This window comes from Podarcis melisellensis, assembly GCF_964234715.1.
Source record: "Podarcis melisellensis genome assembly, chromosome: 12".
NCBI lineage: Eukaryota > Metazoa > Chordata > Lepidosauria > Squamata > Lacertidae > Podarcis > Podarcis melisellensis.
Window position 1 is genome coordinate 46,333,200 of NC_138544.1, and position 18,082 is coordinate 46,351,281.

The 18,082-nt window shown below is 40.3% G+C and overlaps 1 protein-coding gene across 1 annotated transcript in view; it reads left to right on the plus strand.

Moving 5' to 3' along the window:
- Positions 1-18,082, plus strand: part of LARP4B (La ribonucleoprotein 4B) — a 70,790-nt gene that overhangs the window by 18,061 nt on the left and 34,647 nt on the right. Inside the window, exon 2 of the mRNA XM_081931718.1 lies at positions 13,460-13,593. Within this exon, the coding sequence (XP_081787844.1) occupies positions 13,513-13,593 (81 nt within the window). The 5' untranslated portion in view covers positions 13,460-13,512. The remainder of the gene's footprint in view (positions 1-13,459; positions 13,594-18,082) is intronic.

The following is an 18,082-nucleotide window of genomic DNA, read 5'->3' on the forward strand; positions in this document are numbered from 1 at the left end:
CCCAAAACTTATGGAGGGCCGAGTTTGGGGATGCCTGCACTAGGCGCATAGAAGTTGTCCCAGTTGAGGGATATGACCAGCACATTCCTTGCTGCCTAGCAACCTTTCACATGTTTGATACCCACAATTCCCTATGGCCTGAGCCTTTTTCACTGGAGCTGTTTTATAATATTATATTTTACTATAACGGTGTTACTAGGTGGCCTACATAAATTCTATGAATAGAATAAAATGATAAATATAACCACACCATGAAATTCCTGTGTGATGAAGTAGTATAATTCTACGAGGCACCAAAAATTTCTCATTTCTTTCTAATTTTACACTAAATTCTTACAAAAGGGGAAGCAGCCTTGAATCTCATTAAACATCCATGGAATTGTTAGAATTTTTCTGAATGAGCAGAAAAGTAATTCAGAAACTGGTGTGGTGATGCTAGAGGGTAAATGCCGAAGTTGTCCTGCCGTGTTTCCTGTTATGCCCAATCTTTTAAATATGCAGTCAATGGGAACAAAACACTTATATTCCTGCTTCTCAGATCTAATGAAGTTTGTGAAACTCATACAGCTGCTTGGCCTTGCCTGGAACAAACACTATACATTGGCCTCACTATGTGGTTGAACTTAGATTAGCACTCTCATTAACAAGTTGCATGGCTTCCATTGCCACCCCATAGTGGTGGTGACTCACAGCCTCTGACTTGCAACATATTCTCCAGCATGAGTCTACTACGTCAACATTAGAAAAATGTTCATAAGAGATGCTCAGATCATTGCTGACGGTTGAGCCCTGTACGTTTTCAGCAAATTTTAAAGGTTACTTCTGTTGGTTGGTTATGTTTGTGATCATTATCACTGAAAAGAGCTCTTGCCTCTTGCACACCTTCTCCTTGCCCTGAGGCTGATTCAAAGGGGAAGATGGAAGTGAACTTTAATTAGTCATTTGCACTTGTAGCAGCTGCCAAGAAGGAAAAAGCCACCCTGGAAACTTCTTTCTTATGGAGTTCATCTGGGGGCTCTGCAAAACCCTGGGGGGGGGGGCTACTGTTTGAGGGGTTGTGGGATTCAGTTTCCTAGTACTCAGAGAGCAGCCATTGCTTCACATCTTCCTGAGTTGATTCCGGGTAGCATAGAAGAAGTTCTGCCTAAGTTTACAGCAAACTCTGTTTTATATTAAAGGAAGTAAACTTGTGCAGAAGAGACATGGGTTTTGTTAACTTACCAATCACCAACATTGTTTTGTGATAAATGGTTGCCAGCTTGAGGTTTTTCTAACATTAACAGTTAAAACCTGTGAAGAGGAATCATTGATGAAAAGGCTCCTATGCAATGTTTTCTGTATGCTCTTATTTGCCTCTTCAAAGTTATGCCAAAAAGATACCCAAATATTCATTTCCTTTGTGGGTTTCTTTACTGCTTTTTATACTTGTAACCCCAGCATTGCTGTGCTTTTTCCTGTTTTACTGTGTAGTTCTGTGCATGTTGACTTGGAAATTAATTCTGCTATGTTCAGTAGAAATTACTTCCTTATAAATCTATTAGAATTGAAGCCTTGAGGTCTAAGTTACATTGATTTTTAAGAAGTTTTGTTGTGCACTGTTTTTGTTTTATTTAAAAAAATCTATAGTGTAAGTGGTGTATAAGATAAAAACAAAACAAAGCACGTTCTAAAAACAAAGTATTCCAGAAAACTCTGAAAGCAATAAAATCATTTTTACACAGTCTAAAAACAATATAACAATTTGTTCAAATATATCATTGCATATAGATATTTGGGGATTCCTTCTGTGAAGAGGTGTTCGGTTGTTTTGTAGTCTTGGATGGTACTGAAACAGGCAATTTGCAGGTGTATGTTCCAGAGAGAAATGGGCTAGTAAATACTTCCATCCTGTTGACAATGCTATACTGAAATATATATTCAGAATTGTCAGGCAAAGTAATTTAAGTTCAAAATACAAAGTTTTTTGTGACATACCTTTGAAATTCATAGGTAGTTACTATATTCTGATTTACTAGGTTATGGTAACTTTAGTTGCAGGAGCTGAGAGTGTTCCAATTTGTTTGGGGGGGGGGAATTAAGTGGCTTTGTTTGTGTGTTTTAAAATCAAAGCTATCCATACAGCATCAAATTACTGAACTTTCTAACCATAAGTAGGGTAAATGAGTTGGAAACCGTTACAAAATTAACACGTTATGTGTGGAGTCTGTTAAAGTTCAGTCTGAAGATATAGAAATTGATTCTTTGTGTTATAGAAACTAGGACAGGATACTTCTTGTAACAAACATATCAAACCCTTAACATACAGCTAGTCAAGCTCTGTAGTTCAGTTGCATTCCTTGCTTCTTGGGCTTGTTTGATCTGTGTTTCATTAATGCGCTCAGGATTACAGCTTAAAACCTTAGTTTCCTTAACCGCTGTATCAAAACCAAAAGAAACACTACCTTGAATAAATGGAGTAAAATGAGACCAGCTTTTACTTTAGATGACATCACCTGAAGAAGTAATAATAAAAAAAGTTAATGGTTAGTGTGATAGACAATTGGGCTAATGTGCAATTAGTCTTGAAAATGTTTGGTTATGACACAGCGCAGCTCTAATAATTTCAGGTGTCTTATAATAAAATCAGTAAGATTATTCCTGAAAGATGACTTGCAGAGGTACCTGTCAGATTAATTGTTGTAGGCCAGGAAGAGTGTGCGCGCGTGTGTGCCTATGTGTTTTGAAAATGAAAGTTTGCTTTTGGTATATATTTCAATATAGAAATTAAACTTTGTAGTCCCTACACTAGTGGTGAACTCAAGTCCCTTGGGCAAAAGAACTGCTGGGGAGACATTTCTGTTGCACATTTACTTGTGTGCAGAGGTCTTTCCATTTCCCTTTTGGTTTCAGCCTCCTGTGCAGCTAAAAGCACTCTGAAGGATCTCCTGATCCTCTGGAATCAGTTTTGAATGAGGGATTAGAAGAAGATAAATTATTATAACCCTAGCACAAGTGCAATCACCCTCTGCTTCTGCAGCTCAGTCATTTTGGAACTAAGACGTCAAGTTTTAAATTTATGATTTTATAATTGAAAAACTTTTTTGTGAAATAAAGTATAATAAAGTTGAACATTATTTATAAATTTATATAATTCATAAGATAAATAAAGTTGCATTCTGCCAGTGAACCTATTCAGCTTGACATCTGGAATTTTGTCATGTTTCTTTCCCGTATGTTAATCAAACTTTTTCAGCTGAAAAGTGATGCACTTCTCCAAATGGGTCTCTTTTTAGAGCAAACTTAGTATGAATGTTTCATCTTGTCAATATTGAAAATGTGGTTTAAATATTGGGTGTGATTAAGCAGTGTTCTCTGTACTCTTTATTAAGGTAAGCAGTTTCACATAGTGGTGCAGGAATCCTGCAAGAAAAAGTATGAATGAAAACTTTTCAAAGAGCGGGCTTTAGAGTTTTCAACATGTTGGAATCCTTTCACTTGATCAAAGCTGCATTTTTAGATCCTTTGTTAATACCTCATTTCAGGTTATACCACCTTCCCATGTAGTTCCTCAACAGAAACTTGTTGCTAATGACAGTTCAGCAAAACTGATGAGTCACCAAGCTAATGCTTTCCAAAACAGCTTGATTATTAGTGTTGAGGCATTGAGATTTTATGCTTAAATGGGCAGCCGTTCTTGGTTGGATATTTCAATTTATCCCTTATTGAGGAAGCAGAATAGAGCAAAGCTAAACAATGGTTGACCTGAACCTTTGAATCGGTGCCAGAATGCTAGTTCTATTATTTGCTGCCTTAGAAGTGTTGAGCAATGATGAAGCCCCTAGGAAATGGCTTTACATTGGGCAGTAATGCTTGTTGAATCTGCAGCTTGTCTTCCTGAAATAAATACTATTTTATTAGAGGAGGAATACATTAAGAAGGCCTTTTTCATAAGGGACTGCAATCAAATTGGATTTGGTTTAAGCAAACATAAGAATCGATTTGGCATTCTTGCTTCACTCCTGCCTTTGGCTAGTGTATGGTGAGGGGGAAGAATGGGGATAGCTGGTTATAGCAAGTTTCTTGGATTAAACTTCCCTCTTCTTACCTTGGAGCTGATTGCAAGGGAAATCTTTTTTGAAAACTTTATTTATTTAATTCAAGCTCGTTCAGATCTTGTTTTCCAGAGATCCTTGTTACAGTAGTAAGGGTTTGTCCCTGTGATGAAATCGCTTTCAGTAATTTAACTGTACAAGCCAAAGTGTCACAATACGCAGTTGGTTCCTGCATCATGGATTTTACTGAAGTTGTGTAATAATGACTTAAGAAGCAAGTATGTAGTCCAGTTTTGGCATTGGGGTGTCTATAAATGGTCCTCTGCTGCAGTCACTCTGAGCCAGAGGCTTATGATACTTAAGTCGGCAAGTAGTGTTAGCATAGTTTCAGGCCCTAAATAGCAATCAATGTGCTTAATCATAAAACACAATGCAGTTAAGAATATAAAAATAGCAATTGCCTATCATGCCTAATGGCTGACTTTTAGTACTGGCATCCTAATGCATTATTGGTAGCAAACTGGACTGGTAATGGTTTCTTAGAAGGGACTGTGGTGGGGTAACACTGCAGCTTCCCTTCTCATCAGATTTCAGCACCATGTGATGAGAGAGAAAAGCCAGGCTGCATCATGAAGGGTGTGAGAACACAGCTATTAAGGATCTTCCTGGACTTTTGTGACTTTCCATTGGAAATGAGGGGTAGTGTTTGCCCTGAGAGTGAAGCATGGACAATGGAGGAAGGGTACTGTGCCAGCAGCCACTACACAGACTTCTCAATTCATACAATTTTACCTTACTGTGTTTGGGCTTCCCCCAACTTTTCTATCATTGACAGTCCCCCAGGAAAGGGGCAGCGGGCGGTTCAGCATAAGTTGATCATTAAAAGTGAACTATGAGACCATATCTTTACTACTACTTACAAGTAAAGAAATACTACATCATCCCCCAGACAAGCAGCAGCAGATGCACATAAATTGCCATCACTTATAAAACAAAAAACTGGGTCTCATTGCCATGCATCAAAAGTGATAGACACACTACAGTAAGCTGAATTCCCCTGGGAACATGACTCTTGAATGAAGGTCTTAATTTTGCACCTGGGTGCATGTCTGAAATGGTTGAATGGAAACTCATAATTCTGTAATTTCTAAATTTGATCAGTTTGGGAGAATTTTTGTTACTGCCACTGTCTTTATTTTAAAAGCTATCTGAAACATTTTAGTCTTTTTCTTAACTTTGGTGGTCTCCTAGCCACTACTTTGTGGTACAGTCAATGAGTGAAGAGCTAATGAACATCAGTATGTGCTTGGTTTTTGTGTTTAAAAGAAAAATCCTCTGGGGCTGCTTCTTGAACTTTGAACCAGGGCAACAGCCATTAGGCTTTGTCTGTTGCTATGCACCTAGAATGCTGAGTTGTCTTTGGCAAAACCACAAAGCTGTTGGATTGTTCAGCTCTGTCGCAGCTATTTGTATTGTCCAGAGCACTCTGACCGTGTTCAATTAAATGCCAGTCCTGTACAAATGTGATCCAAAATGGATTCTTTGTTGTTGTTCTCCTTCTTGTTGTTGTTTGTTTTTGAAGGCTGCTAAATGTATTATCTGGAGTAGCTTGGAAGGCCTCACCCCTTCAGATGACTTACTATAATATGAGAATATTTTAATTAAATACAACCAGTAACGTGACGATAGGAGCTTTGCTTTGGAAGCTACTGCAAGCCTCAGCAGTGAAAATTGTAAACTGTAGAGACATCCATTAGGCGTCCAATGATTATGTTATCACCAGAGTTAGACTGTCATCTACAGAGGCTTAGCTTCTGAAGCACAGTTCTTATTGTCACAGTACTGACAACAACTTAAGTAAGCTCTCTTTCCTAAAAGATAGTTTAAACCAGGGGTTGTCAACCTGGTCAACACTAGTAGCGTTTCAGGATTCTAGGTGAGCGGTAGGGGGTTCTACAGCACAAGCTGAATCTTTCTTCTATTGAGTGCTGGTGGGCGGTAAGGAAATTTTACCATCAAGAAAGATGCCTTAGTGGGTGGTAGTTATAAAAAGGTTGACTACCCCTAGTTTTAACAGTTAAATGAGTCTGTTTCCCTACCTTCTCTCTCAGCTTGAGGCCAAGGATAAACTAGAACTGGGGGCCCAGCCAGATCACCATAAGAAGCTAATGTTGCTGCCAAGACTGAGCATGGAATAGAGTGGCAGTGACTGGTGTAAAAAATAGAGACTTCCATCTATTGCATGGCACTCAGCTCTCAAAAGCTGAGTGCTGGTAGCTTAGCATCTGTCTGATCCTTACTTGAGGCAGGGAGGACAACTGCAGTGCCAGGTTGCTAGACGTAAACCAGTAATTCCAGTACTAAGTGGTAGAGAGCACTAGTGTGCCATGACAAATTTGTTTGTTGGTATCATGTAGCATAAGGTTTCCACCCACTTACCCTGAGAGGCGACTGTCTTCAGTCACTGTACTTTCTGAATTAGTTATGGCTTTTCCTGAGAAGCTGCCATCAGGGTGGGTATTTGTGTCATTCCTTTGCATAAAATGGCATTTTTTAATGTGCATGCCCACTGCAGAACAGTCTGCCTTCAGAGGAAGGGCCCAGAACAAGTAAATTTTTAGAAAGGAATAGTCTTGACATGTTTAAGGCATGGTTGCCTATCATTGACTTCTGATTTTAAAGGCAACCATCTTTTTTTATTAGACTGGAAAAAATAACTCTCAGAATATTAATTTCTGCAATAGGCAGTTCATGTTGTGCTACTAGTGTGAATGGAGTATATTTTGTGATTTACCTATTTTATATGGTTTTGGTTTATTGTACTTTTCTTGTACCTTTATTTGGTACTTTGAGTGCCTTTGGCACCCAAAGCAGTATATCAGTAAACTATAATGGAACACAGATTTCCTCCATGTAACTAACTGAACTTTGCACGAGTCGCTGACAGCTTGGGAAGTCTTATCCAGTAACTAAGGAGCAACTTATAATTTTTTAAAGAGAAAGAAGTGAAGCCTACTCCCAATTGCAACAACAATGCATGTGGGTTGTGCCCACCCCCCGGAGTCTTTAGTAAAACTGTTCTAGATACAATCAAAATTACATATTACATATCTGCGCCATGTAAAAGTTGCAGGTGGATTTCAGATTTCATCATAGGCAGTACTTGATTGCTGCCAGCAGTTTGTCATGTCCTGTACATGTCTGTACAATTTTTTCAGCTTTGAAGATGGAAAACTGGGTCACAACCTATAGAAGTTGAATTAGATGCCCTTCCAAAATATCTGCTCTTACAGGATGCTTCCATGAATATGAGGAAGGAACCACACTAAGATGTCTGTAACTCTGAACTTTGATCCTGTTTAATACAATTTGCCAGCTACAGTTTTTTGTGGCCATTTCTGAAAGCTGCCATTTTGGAGTTTTTCATTATTAAGTACCATTAGCTGACATCTGATCCTGGAGCTTAGAACAGGCAAGCTGAAAGACCTAGCAAAGTGGGGTTAAGTAGTAGTGACCTAGGAAAGAAGGGACTGTGGACATGAAAGAAAGCACAGCAAAACAAGCGATTGGATTCAGAAGAGGCAATTGTCCAGAGGAAAGATGATAAGGGTAGAGGTGGGAGGGAGAATCAGGATCTGAAAAAAGTGAGGAATCACATATCTGAAATACCTAAGTAGATCTTTGACTGCAGGCCTCTTGTACATTTAATGTTTTAGTAGCTGTCAGTAAGGGCAGAGCAAAAAGTATTTCCATATTGGCCTTAAAATGGACAATAATGTTTTTTTTACAGCACTGTCTTGGAATATGAGAGAGAGCTGAGAAAATCTCCACCTCCTGAATCTAAACATTTCTTGGCTGCTGTGTAGCAGCTGAAAACAGATGCCTGCTAGCTGTGCAAGGTGTAATGTGGTCTCTTAATGATATACAAACTGCTAACATCAAAAGGGAGAATAAACAGTACTCTAGTGCCGCTTCCTATTCAGAGATGCGCTTTCTCCCTAGGCAGAGGGTGATGAGAATGAAAGAGTTGCTGGCATCTTTTCAGTAGCTTATTAACCAAAAAAAGGCTTTGCTGGCAGGATGTTTACCTCTGTATAGCAATTATGATAGTGAAAGGGAACATCTTAAGTGGCAAGAGCATGGTTCTTTGCCTGCATCAGTTTGTCTTGTCAGGTACCTGCCTGCAGATAAGAATTTTAGGACTGGCTGCAGTGTGGAGTGTTGTTTGTGTGCTGGCTGAGTGGATACAGCTGAGGTGTGGGTGTGGTCCAGAACTTGATATAAGGATAGGCTCGTCCACAGATGGTAGGGTCAACACCAAAGGAAATGTTTCGAGGGCTGACAGGCCCTGGATTTGCTTCCTGGTGGCCCAGTGATCAGCTAATCAGGAGAGAGAGGAATTTAAATTAGATGCTGACAGTTCACAGTCAGATAGCGATAGGGACTATCTGAGAGAGTGCAGGCTGGAGGTTGTCTGTGGGTTAGACAGGGGCCTGGGATTAGGGATAGAGACCTCTTCTGCCCATCCAAACAGAAAGTCCCTGACTACCTGAGTAGGGTCAGATAGTGAACTGGCAGAAGGTAAGACAGGATTATCTGTGAGCAGGCAAGGTTCTGTCTACATGAGGAGAAGGGAAAGATTCTGGAAGGGACTGGGAGTGTTAGACAATAGCTATCCTAGAAAGAATTTTAGCAGTGACAGGTTAAAAGCGTGAAGTTACTTAAGAAAGATCTTAAATATCTCTGTAAAGGGTGTTGATTTGAAACAAAGTGTTGTGCCTTTCAAAAGTAACAATTAAGCTTTAACCTCTTTAAATGTAAGCAAGTTCTTGTTTTGTTCTAAAAGTGCTTCATCCTTTCTTAGATCCTTTGGGTGAAAATTAAGTGATCACACGTTCCCCTTCACCTAATCATTACACCTTGCTTAAAATAGTAAATTGAAAACCTCTACTATGGGAATACATTGAGCCGTCTGATTTGGTAGTGCTGGTCAGTCCAGAATAAGACTCTGCTTATTCACAACTTGATTGGCATGTGTTACCATTGCTTGGATGGATGAGCTGGATGAGCTTCATCTAACTCAACTGTACCCATATGAGTCCTCAGTACAACACCAAGCTAGATGGAGGATATGTGTGTTGCTATGGTCCATATGCTTTTGAATTATGGTGCTGGAGGAGACTCTTGAGAGTCCCATGGACTGCAAGAAGATCAAACCTCTCCATACTGAAGGAAATCAACCCTGAGTGCTCACTGGAAGGACAGATTGTGAAGCTGAGGCTCCAGTACTTTGGCCACCTCATGAGAAGAGAAGACTCCCTGGAGAAGACCCTGATGTTGGGAAAGATGGAGGGCACAAGGAGAAGGGGGCGACAGAGAACGAGATGGTTGGATAGTGTTTTCGAGGCTACCAGCATGAGTTTGACCAAACTGCGGGAGGCAGTAGAGGACAGAGGTGCCTGGCGTTCTCTGGTCCATGGGGTCACGAAGAGTCGGACACGACTAAACGACTAAACAACAACAACAACATGGTCCATAGAAGCACCATCTCCTTTACCAGAAAACCTCTTGGTCTTAGGATGGTTTAGATACTGCTAGTCTATCAAAAATCCTGTTGTCCACCGACATCCCTGATGAGGTGACCAAGACGGGTCTTTGGCATTGTTTTTGGCACCTTCTGCATGCATGCGGAGACTGCTCTTGGACCGCCATGTGGCTTCATGGTCTCCATGACAACCATAGAGCTGTCTCTAATGGTCATAGAACCAACACATGAGGCAGGGCATGCCCTTTATGTAGTTTTTGTCCCAAGTGATATGAGGGAAGGTCCAGAAGTAACCGGGTGGGATGTGGGTGTGCAATGCCTTCCCCAGTGGCGTAGCGTGGGTTGGCAGCACCTGGGGCAAGGCAAGTAATTTGCGCCCCCTAACCCGTGGATTTTAGCACTCGAGTCTCTTCCACTAGATTAGTTAAAGAAACCCTTACCCCCTAAGCACATGTATTGTTTGTTATGAAAATACTGATGTAATTAAAGTAAAATGCATCTAAATACAAGTTTATTTTCAAACACTTTATTGAGAGAACATGCATTACACATTCTCCACATTTTCAGCAGGTCTATGAATACAAATCTACAAATGTAGTAACCTAGCATGGGCCATGCTATATATGTCGTCTCACAACCATCGTAAATGACAAAAAATATCAAGATCAAAAACTAAACATCAAAATGGAACCATACCCTGGAGATGATCCAAGACTGGGCTAGATGGAGCCAACTTCCTCAATCCTGTACCTCTAATTGTAATTCTTTAATAGAAGTGCAAGATATCAATCTGTATATACAGATTAATTTAAATTCGCCTGCTTTTAATTAGTGCAAATTTTTCAACAACGGAATTGAAAGCTACATTAAAGTCTCTCTCAATGGACAGTATTGCTAGATTACTCAGTCTTTCTTGGCTCATTGCAGCGAGAGAGAGTGAGTGAGCCAGGCAGGGGCAGAGAGCTGCGAGTGCGAGCGCCCCCCCCCCCCGATGTTGCGGCCGGCCACCCCTGCACCTCCCACGCTACGCCACTGGCCTTCCCTTGTCTTGATTGGAACGTTACCTGGTGAAGTTTGGACTGGTAGTGGCAGTTTCCCTTGTATGGGTGATGGACCCATTTTGATGCCCTTCTCTCAGGGAGTGGTCCCTGTTGCCTTCAGAGAGGGATGGTATGGTCACTTCTAAATAAATGATCCCTGAACCCCTTGGGTTGGAGTAACTATGAAGCATTCACAAATACTCCCTTCTTGAGGAAGGTGGTGGGACATCTGCAAGCATTCTTGGATAACACAAGCATTCTTGGATCCGTTCCAGTCTGGGTTCCAATCTGGCCATGGTACAGAATCACGTCTTGCTCTGCATGATGGATGACCTTTACAGATAGTGGGACAAGGGGAGCATGACTTGCTCTTGCTTCTTGATGTCTCTGCAGCTTTCAGTGCCAATTCACAATAGTGTGGCTATCTGGAATGGGAACTGGGGGGATTGTGCTACAGTGGTTCTGGTCTGCGCAGGGTACAGAATGCAGAAGGTTGTGTTGAGAGGGTGTTTTTCATCCCATTGGCAGTGGCATGAATGAGAGACAAGAAGCTGAACTTGAATCCTGATAAGATGGGCCTTGCTCCATTGAATGCTTTCAGCTTATGCAGCAGAGTCTTTAGAGCCAAGAAGTTCCTGGTTGAAAATTCAAAAGTAATGTGTCTTCAGTACTGAACTAAAATCTATGATTCTGAATTATCTTTCTTTTTTTTAACTGGCAAATTATTTATGGAATGGTCTTGATCAGGAAGAAAGGAACTCCATGTCGTTTTCTGCTATAGTAGATTTGACCAGGAAAGGAGAATGGATTCTCCATCATTGCAAGTAAAAATTGTCAAGTTCAAATGCAAAATGACAAATTTCATTTAAAATAATTAGTGTGCTGGTTTTTTCACAAGATGAAATGAGATAAGTCTTCTTAGCACAAACATCTGTGAAGCAGAAATATAGTATTCACCATAGACAACAGTTTCTTTGCAATTGATTTTATTTTTTTCTTGGGGATTGTTCTTGATTATTTATATTGGCTTCAGTTACTGCTTTTTGTGATTTAATATTTAAGATATGTTTTGTTATAGCTGTAAAATGCAATACAAATAAGAAGAATAAGAAGCAGAAGCAGCCTGTGAACTGTGATAGAGAAATGTGATATAGCTATTCCCCTTTGCATAGAGCTAAACACAGCTTCATTGGAAAGGCTGGGGAAGATCAGTGAAACCAGCATATGTTGTATGTTGCAGTGCAGCTGTTCATATTAGCCAACAGTGCTTCCTTTGTAAATTTCAAAGAGCTGATGTTTCCTGCTGAAGTGGGTTTCAGGGTACCGATCCAGGAGCATTGGTGAAAGGCTTGTGTGTTCCAACGTTTTTTTCTATAGCACTTTCAGTCATGCTAAATACTTGTTGCAGCAGCTGCCTCAGAAGGTTTAATATTGTGTTAATCCGATTTTACAGGCGGCAAAGTCATGATAGGTACTTCATTTATTAAATTGGAATTATGAATAATTTCTTATGAAACCTCTCTCCAGCCAAGTAGCGATCTTATGGCTGAGCAGCAATTTGACCTCCCTAGTCTACGTCCATCATTGTAACCCAGCCTTCCTCCACTTGATGGCAGACATTTTAGACTTAAAACTGCCAAAACCTCTTACCATTAGCTACGCCATTTGTGGCTGATGAGAGTTGTAGTCCAAACATCTATCCACCATACCACATTGTTATCCTAGTGCTTCATTCAAAATCCCTGTGTGGGAAAGATACTTGACATTTGTGCCACCCATCTTCTATGTCATGGGGTAAATTGTATAAATTGCAACGATGCAGCTAAAATTGTCTAACCTGAATGGCTACATTAAAAATCAAAATCAAGATATGCTTAGCATTGTCAAATTACATTTTGAAAGTCTTTATGTCTGCATAGGCAGAAGTTTGATCACAGGGTGACTTGCAGTAGACACACCAGTTGGCCAGCAAGGATTTGACTACTAATAGCAAGACTAGAGGCTCTTCTACTTAAATGCAGTTTTGCACTATATATATGCAAATTATCCCAGTCTGTGGCACAGTGAGGTTCAGCAGACAACTGGCTCTGACCCGCCACTATTGTGAACTAGAACCCTAGAGTTCTAGTAAAAAACAAAAAGTAGACCCTACAAGTCTGAAGTCTGCCCACACCTGCTCTATATAAAACACTTTTGCGAATTGCAGTTTCTCAATCCTTTAGCAATATGACCAGTCTGTTTTGGCGATACTTCACACACCTAACTGGGGCTGTATTTGTTTTCAAATATGGAGACACCCATGTATAAACATTGCTTACTAATCAAACATGTTTAGTCATCTGTCCAGTCTTTATTGCAAATGCCAATTGTTTCCATGGAGTCAACAGGCCAGTCTATCAGCTTGGTGGGCATGGTTCTATTTCTTCCTCTCTTTTTTTTTTAAATGGTTTGCAACATCACTCACAGTTGCAATCAACTTTACAGCCTTAAATTTTGTGTCCCCTTGTTCTTCAGAGAGTAACTTGATGAGATAATAAGCCAAACCAAACACATAAACCACAATGGAGTAGTTTGGATATACTTTTTAGATTCATTGTGGTAGCAATGAGTTTCCAGCTTGTCATGTATTTATAGAGAAATTTTGTCTTTGCCGGTGAGGCTATGAATAGCCTGAGAAGAACCCAATCGTGTTTTTTAAAATTGAAGATCCAGTATGAACCCTGGACTTTTCAGTGCAGTCTGTAAACTGTTATTGAGTGGCATTGCCTTCTGTTTACCACAGTTAGCAATATACAAAATGAGCTATGCATTCTTAATGCCTTTTTTCTTCTTCTATCCTGCAGCTTAGGTGGTGATCAATACAGTTCTCTCTGAGGAGCCAGAAAGCAGGCAGCTCATGACTTCTGATCAGGACCCTAAAGTTGTGGCTGAACCGCAGGTGCAGCAAGTACAAGAAGTTAAAGATAGTTCTCATCTAGTAAGTATCATGGTGAAGACTTGATAAATCTGAATACATGAAAGTGTGGTTATTTTAGCCACTGTTCTATCCCCTGAATCTTATGCTTGCTTTGGGTAACTTGTGATACAAGTTATTTTCTGTATCGGTTCTGCAGCAAATAGAAGTCATTTCTTGGCTCATTTCATTTAGTTGTGCTAAGCATATGAAACAGAAAGCAACCTTTCAGCTTTCTGGTTCTGCTAGTTATATCCATTCAAAGGAGAAGTTTTGTCACAGGTTCCCAAAGTCTAAAACAGGAATATGCGACTTTGTGTAACAATTGTGTTGTTTTTTTTATATGCTTGCTTTTTTGACTTTCTGCTGCCACACACAGGGCTTTCATTTCAATAGCAAAGAGCTTTAAGAGAGGTCTTCTGGAATAGCGTTAAGAGAGGTCTTCTGGCTCAGCTAAGGGAAATAATGTAGCCTGATTGTCTTTCTCAGAACAGGCATCACGGTTCTCTTGGTTTAGGAAAACATAGGCTGGCCAACAAAGCTTTAGACATCTGAACCTGCACATCCAGAAATAAGGATTCACATTCCCACCCATCTGTGAAATTTGGCCCATCGGGCAGGGCCAGATAAAGATCTGATCCCCAGAGCCAAAAATGTTCCCCATCCCTTCTGTAACGTGTGGACATTCTCTCTTTAGCCAGACTGAGGCAAAACCTGTTGGTTTTCCTAGTCAGGGTATGCCACATGGAATGGTTTTTCTTTTGTGGACTTTCTCCTTCTCACGCCCATGTTTTGTGGACAGAACTGAATTGTTTCGGACACATCCCCCCCCCCCGCCTCAGTTTTGGGCATCACATCGAGAAATTGAGGTGAATCGTGTTAGTGCAAATGGTCATGTGAGAATAGTATGTAAATTACATGTTGGAAGTGGGCAAGCAGGATGGTCTTCATTGTTCTCTTCTCTCTCCAGCCCCGCAAAAAATGTAAAAAGCAAGGAATTATTGGAGCGGTTTTAATTTGCAGTACCTTTAGAATGAACTCTGAGGCTTTGAACTGTACTTTGGATAGAAAAATCCTGTTGAGCCCCTAACAGAGTTTCCTTGTTCTATCAATTCCTAATTTCAGCAAATTAACATGCAGTATTGCAGTAGGTTAGGATGCATATGCACCCTTTTTTGTTATTCAGTTCAATATGGAAGTGGCTGCTCTGACAAGGCATTCTTACATTTAGAAGGAGAGACAGACAGCTAAAGTTCTGAACACTTTCATTGTTTGGGAGATGAAAAAATGAAGAAAATATTCCAAATACCTAGTACAAGCCAGAAAAATAGATAGCTGAAAGTCACATTGTTTAGCATGTTTAGCATGCCGACTTTACATAGAGGCATTTTAGGAACTGGGCTTTGGATTTTGAGTGGCAATAGCATATGAACCCCCTGCACTGTTTAAACAGTGCTATTTTTGGCATCTGGGTGTTGGCTTGTCTGCCCAGCAGCCTTGAAGTGAAGTGGGTATATGCAGTAAAGAGCTCACAGTTCCGGGACTTGTAAAAGGCAACATAAAAATGGGTTGCTGTTTCAGTAAAGAACTCAACAGCAAGAATGAGAAGATGAGTCTTTTGCAAAAATCAACTGAAGAGGAGACGTCGGAAAACGGGATAAGTAAAACTTTAACTTCCATTTTGGAGACCATGGAAAGAAAGGAGCTGCATGTAATCCAAGAGGCAGTTTCTGGAACACCTGCTATTCATAATAATTGCGTAGAGTCAGTTAAATATCCTTCAGGCCATTGTGCGGGGATCGCTGAAGGTGGCCACAATCCCAGTAGATCTTTTAATCTTTATCCACATAATGCAAGAAAGGTCTTGAATGGGTATGGCAGTTTACAAGAGTGCGGACGAATGGAAGATATGGATGGTGCTGAAAATCTTCCAGAAAGTAGCAGTAGTAATGTTCAATGTGTGAATAATGCAGGCAGCTACCATATTAATAGCAATAATGAAACAGGATCTACTGTAGCTGGAAAGCCATGCCGTTCATTTGAAAGTACTTCTTCATGTGTGCCGGTGGCTGTAAGCCAAGGAAGCATCTTCCCGAAAGCCTTAAGTACATGTGGAATAAAAGGCAAGCCAGTTATGGGTGAGTGCTTATTAGTGCAGGATGAAGTAGATCCTGTTAAAAGTAATTGTAGTGCAGTAGGTTCAGGTAGAGCAGACAGAGAAACAGCAGCTTCAAGCTTTGCTTATCTCGATATTGACAGGCCCCATATAAGTACCAGAGATGAATTCTACAGTATTTGTATAGTTGATGATGATCTGAGAATGGATCTAGAAGAAGGGCAAGCTATTGTGCACGGAGAGACTGCTTTAGAGGTAGAAAGTTCAGCTGTTCAGGAGATGTACGGTATGACATTGCCTGGGGAAAGTGGAAAGGAATTGTTAGTCCCGAAGAAGCCGGTTCAGGTGCCTGTTGACTTCAGTGCTCTGAAAGATGAATCTCCCAGTATAATAAAGGATAGTTTACTGATGCCAAAAAGTGAAATGGGGGTAAAAGCTCCAGTTGGCTTAGTGAATGGGGATCACAGGTTAAATACTGACAGAATAGCAGCAGATGTGTTAAGGGCACAAGCACATGGGGAAGATCTTACTAAAAATAGAACCCAGGAAATGAATATGGTAGATAGTAGTAGAATCTTTGTGAATGAATCACTTGGTGAAAACAATAATTCTCCAACACTTGTGCATTTGGAGAAAGGCATAAAATATTCTCTGCAATTAAAAAGCAGGACTCATGCATGGACGTCCCTTTTCAATAGTGAGAACAAATGTGTCACTGAAGGTGTAAAGTCTGAATCTAATGAAAATCAAAATACCGAAGGTGAAAACTCTAAACAGTTGTTGGGAAGCCTGAAGTTTTCATCAGAGTTTGAGGACACAACTGGTCATTTCCTCTCTGTAAGTCAAAATAACACAAAAAACCAAAGTCAAGTGAATAGGCAAAACTTTGCAGGAAGCACAAATGAATTTTGGAGAGTATCTGCCTGCAGTGATAAGAAAACCCCTAACTTTTCTGAACAGTTTAATCCAGAGCTACTCCTGAAATATGAAGATGATTCTGATCTTGGAACATTCTGCTCCCATGGGGATCTGAAAGAAAGCACCATTAAAACACTTCCAACATCAGAGAGTGTGGCTTTTGAAGTGGAAATACCCCATGTTTCAGAGTTTACCAGTTATGAAGATGGCAACTTTATAAGGGCTGCTCAGCAAAACCTGTCTCAAATAGATAACATACCTTCAGAGATGAGTGATTTGACAGAAGGATCATGGGGAAGCAAAGAGACATTAACTTTTTCTAAGCCTCTTAATGTAAATGAATATGAAAGAATCCAAAATGAAAATTGCTTGGAAGTTCAAGTTCCACACAACCTCTCTAAAAAGGATGGCAAAACAAATGACTATTCCAGTTCACTTAACGAAGATAACAGCTGCTGTGTCTCTTTAGCACATTCTGAAGCGAGTGAGATGGATTTGAATGATGAACAATGCAAGCTATGGAACAAATGTACATTCCATAGACTGGAAGATCAGCTGAGTGCAGGGACTGACCCTCACAAATTAATAGCAACTGCAGAAGAGCCTCTAAATGGGTTGAAATGGGGAACACACCATGAAAGGAAAACACATAGTGAAATAGAAACCAAGGCATGTTCTGAAAATTTCACTGTTCAAGATGACTGTATGTTAAATGGCAATAATGATCTAATGCAAAAACTTAGAGTATCTTCAAATATGCAAGAGAGGCCTTTAGTTCTGGAGGAGTCTTTAAGTATCCTGCAGATTGATCAAGCTAATAGTCAGCTTGAAACAGAGAGACTTACTGCATCAGTTGATGAAAGTGATGCTAGAAATGTAAAAATAGAAACTAGTCACACTGAGACATCTACCAGATCAAGGGGAGGAAAATCAGGATTCTACGAAAACAGCTCTTTACCCAAACAGAGTATAATGGAAACCATGTGCCCTCTTAGGCCTTTAAATTCTGAAGTTTCAATTCCCTGTGCAGATATATTAACAGAAAATGCAAAGGACTCTGCTCCCCAAAATGGCCAGCAGAAAGTGAACATTGAGGTGGAATGTGCTTCCAGATCAGATGCCAAAGACTCTCTGACTTGTACTGATGCAGGTGGGACTTGTATTGACCCCAAGCAGGTAGACAAATATGCCGCTACTCCTTCGTACGAAATACCTCTGGCCTCTGTTAACGATCAAGAATGTGACCAAGGCAATGCAAAGCATGTATTGGATCTGATGGAAGATATATTAAAGGAAACTGATAACGCACACAAAATGGATATGGGCGATTCCCAAGGTGATCCGCTTTGTCCATCTGCTCCACTAAGTAGTTTGTTTTCATCTGCCAAGTTTACAGATGATCAGGAATATCTGATGGGATATTTGTGGATTAATTCATCTTTTAACAAAACGGATAGCTCATGCAGTGCTAGTGAGGCG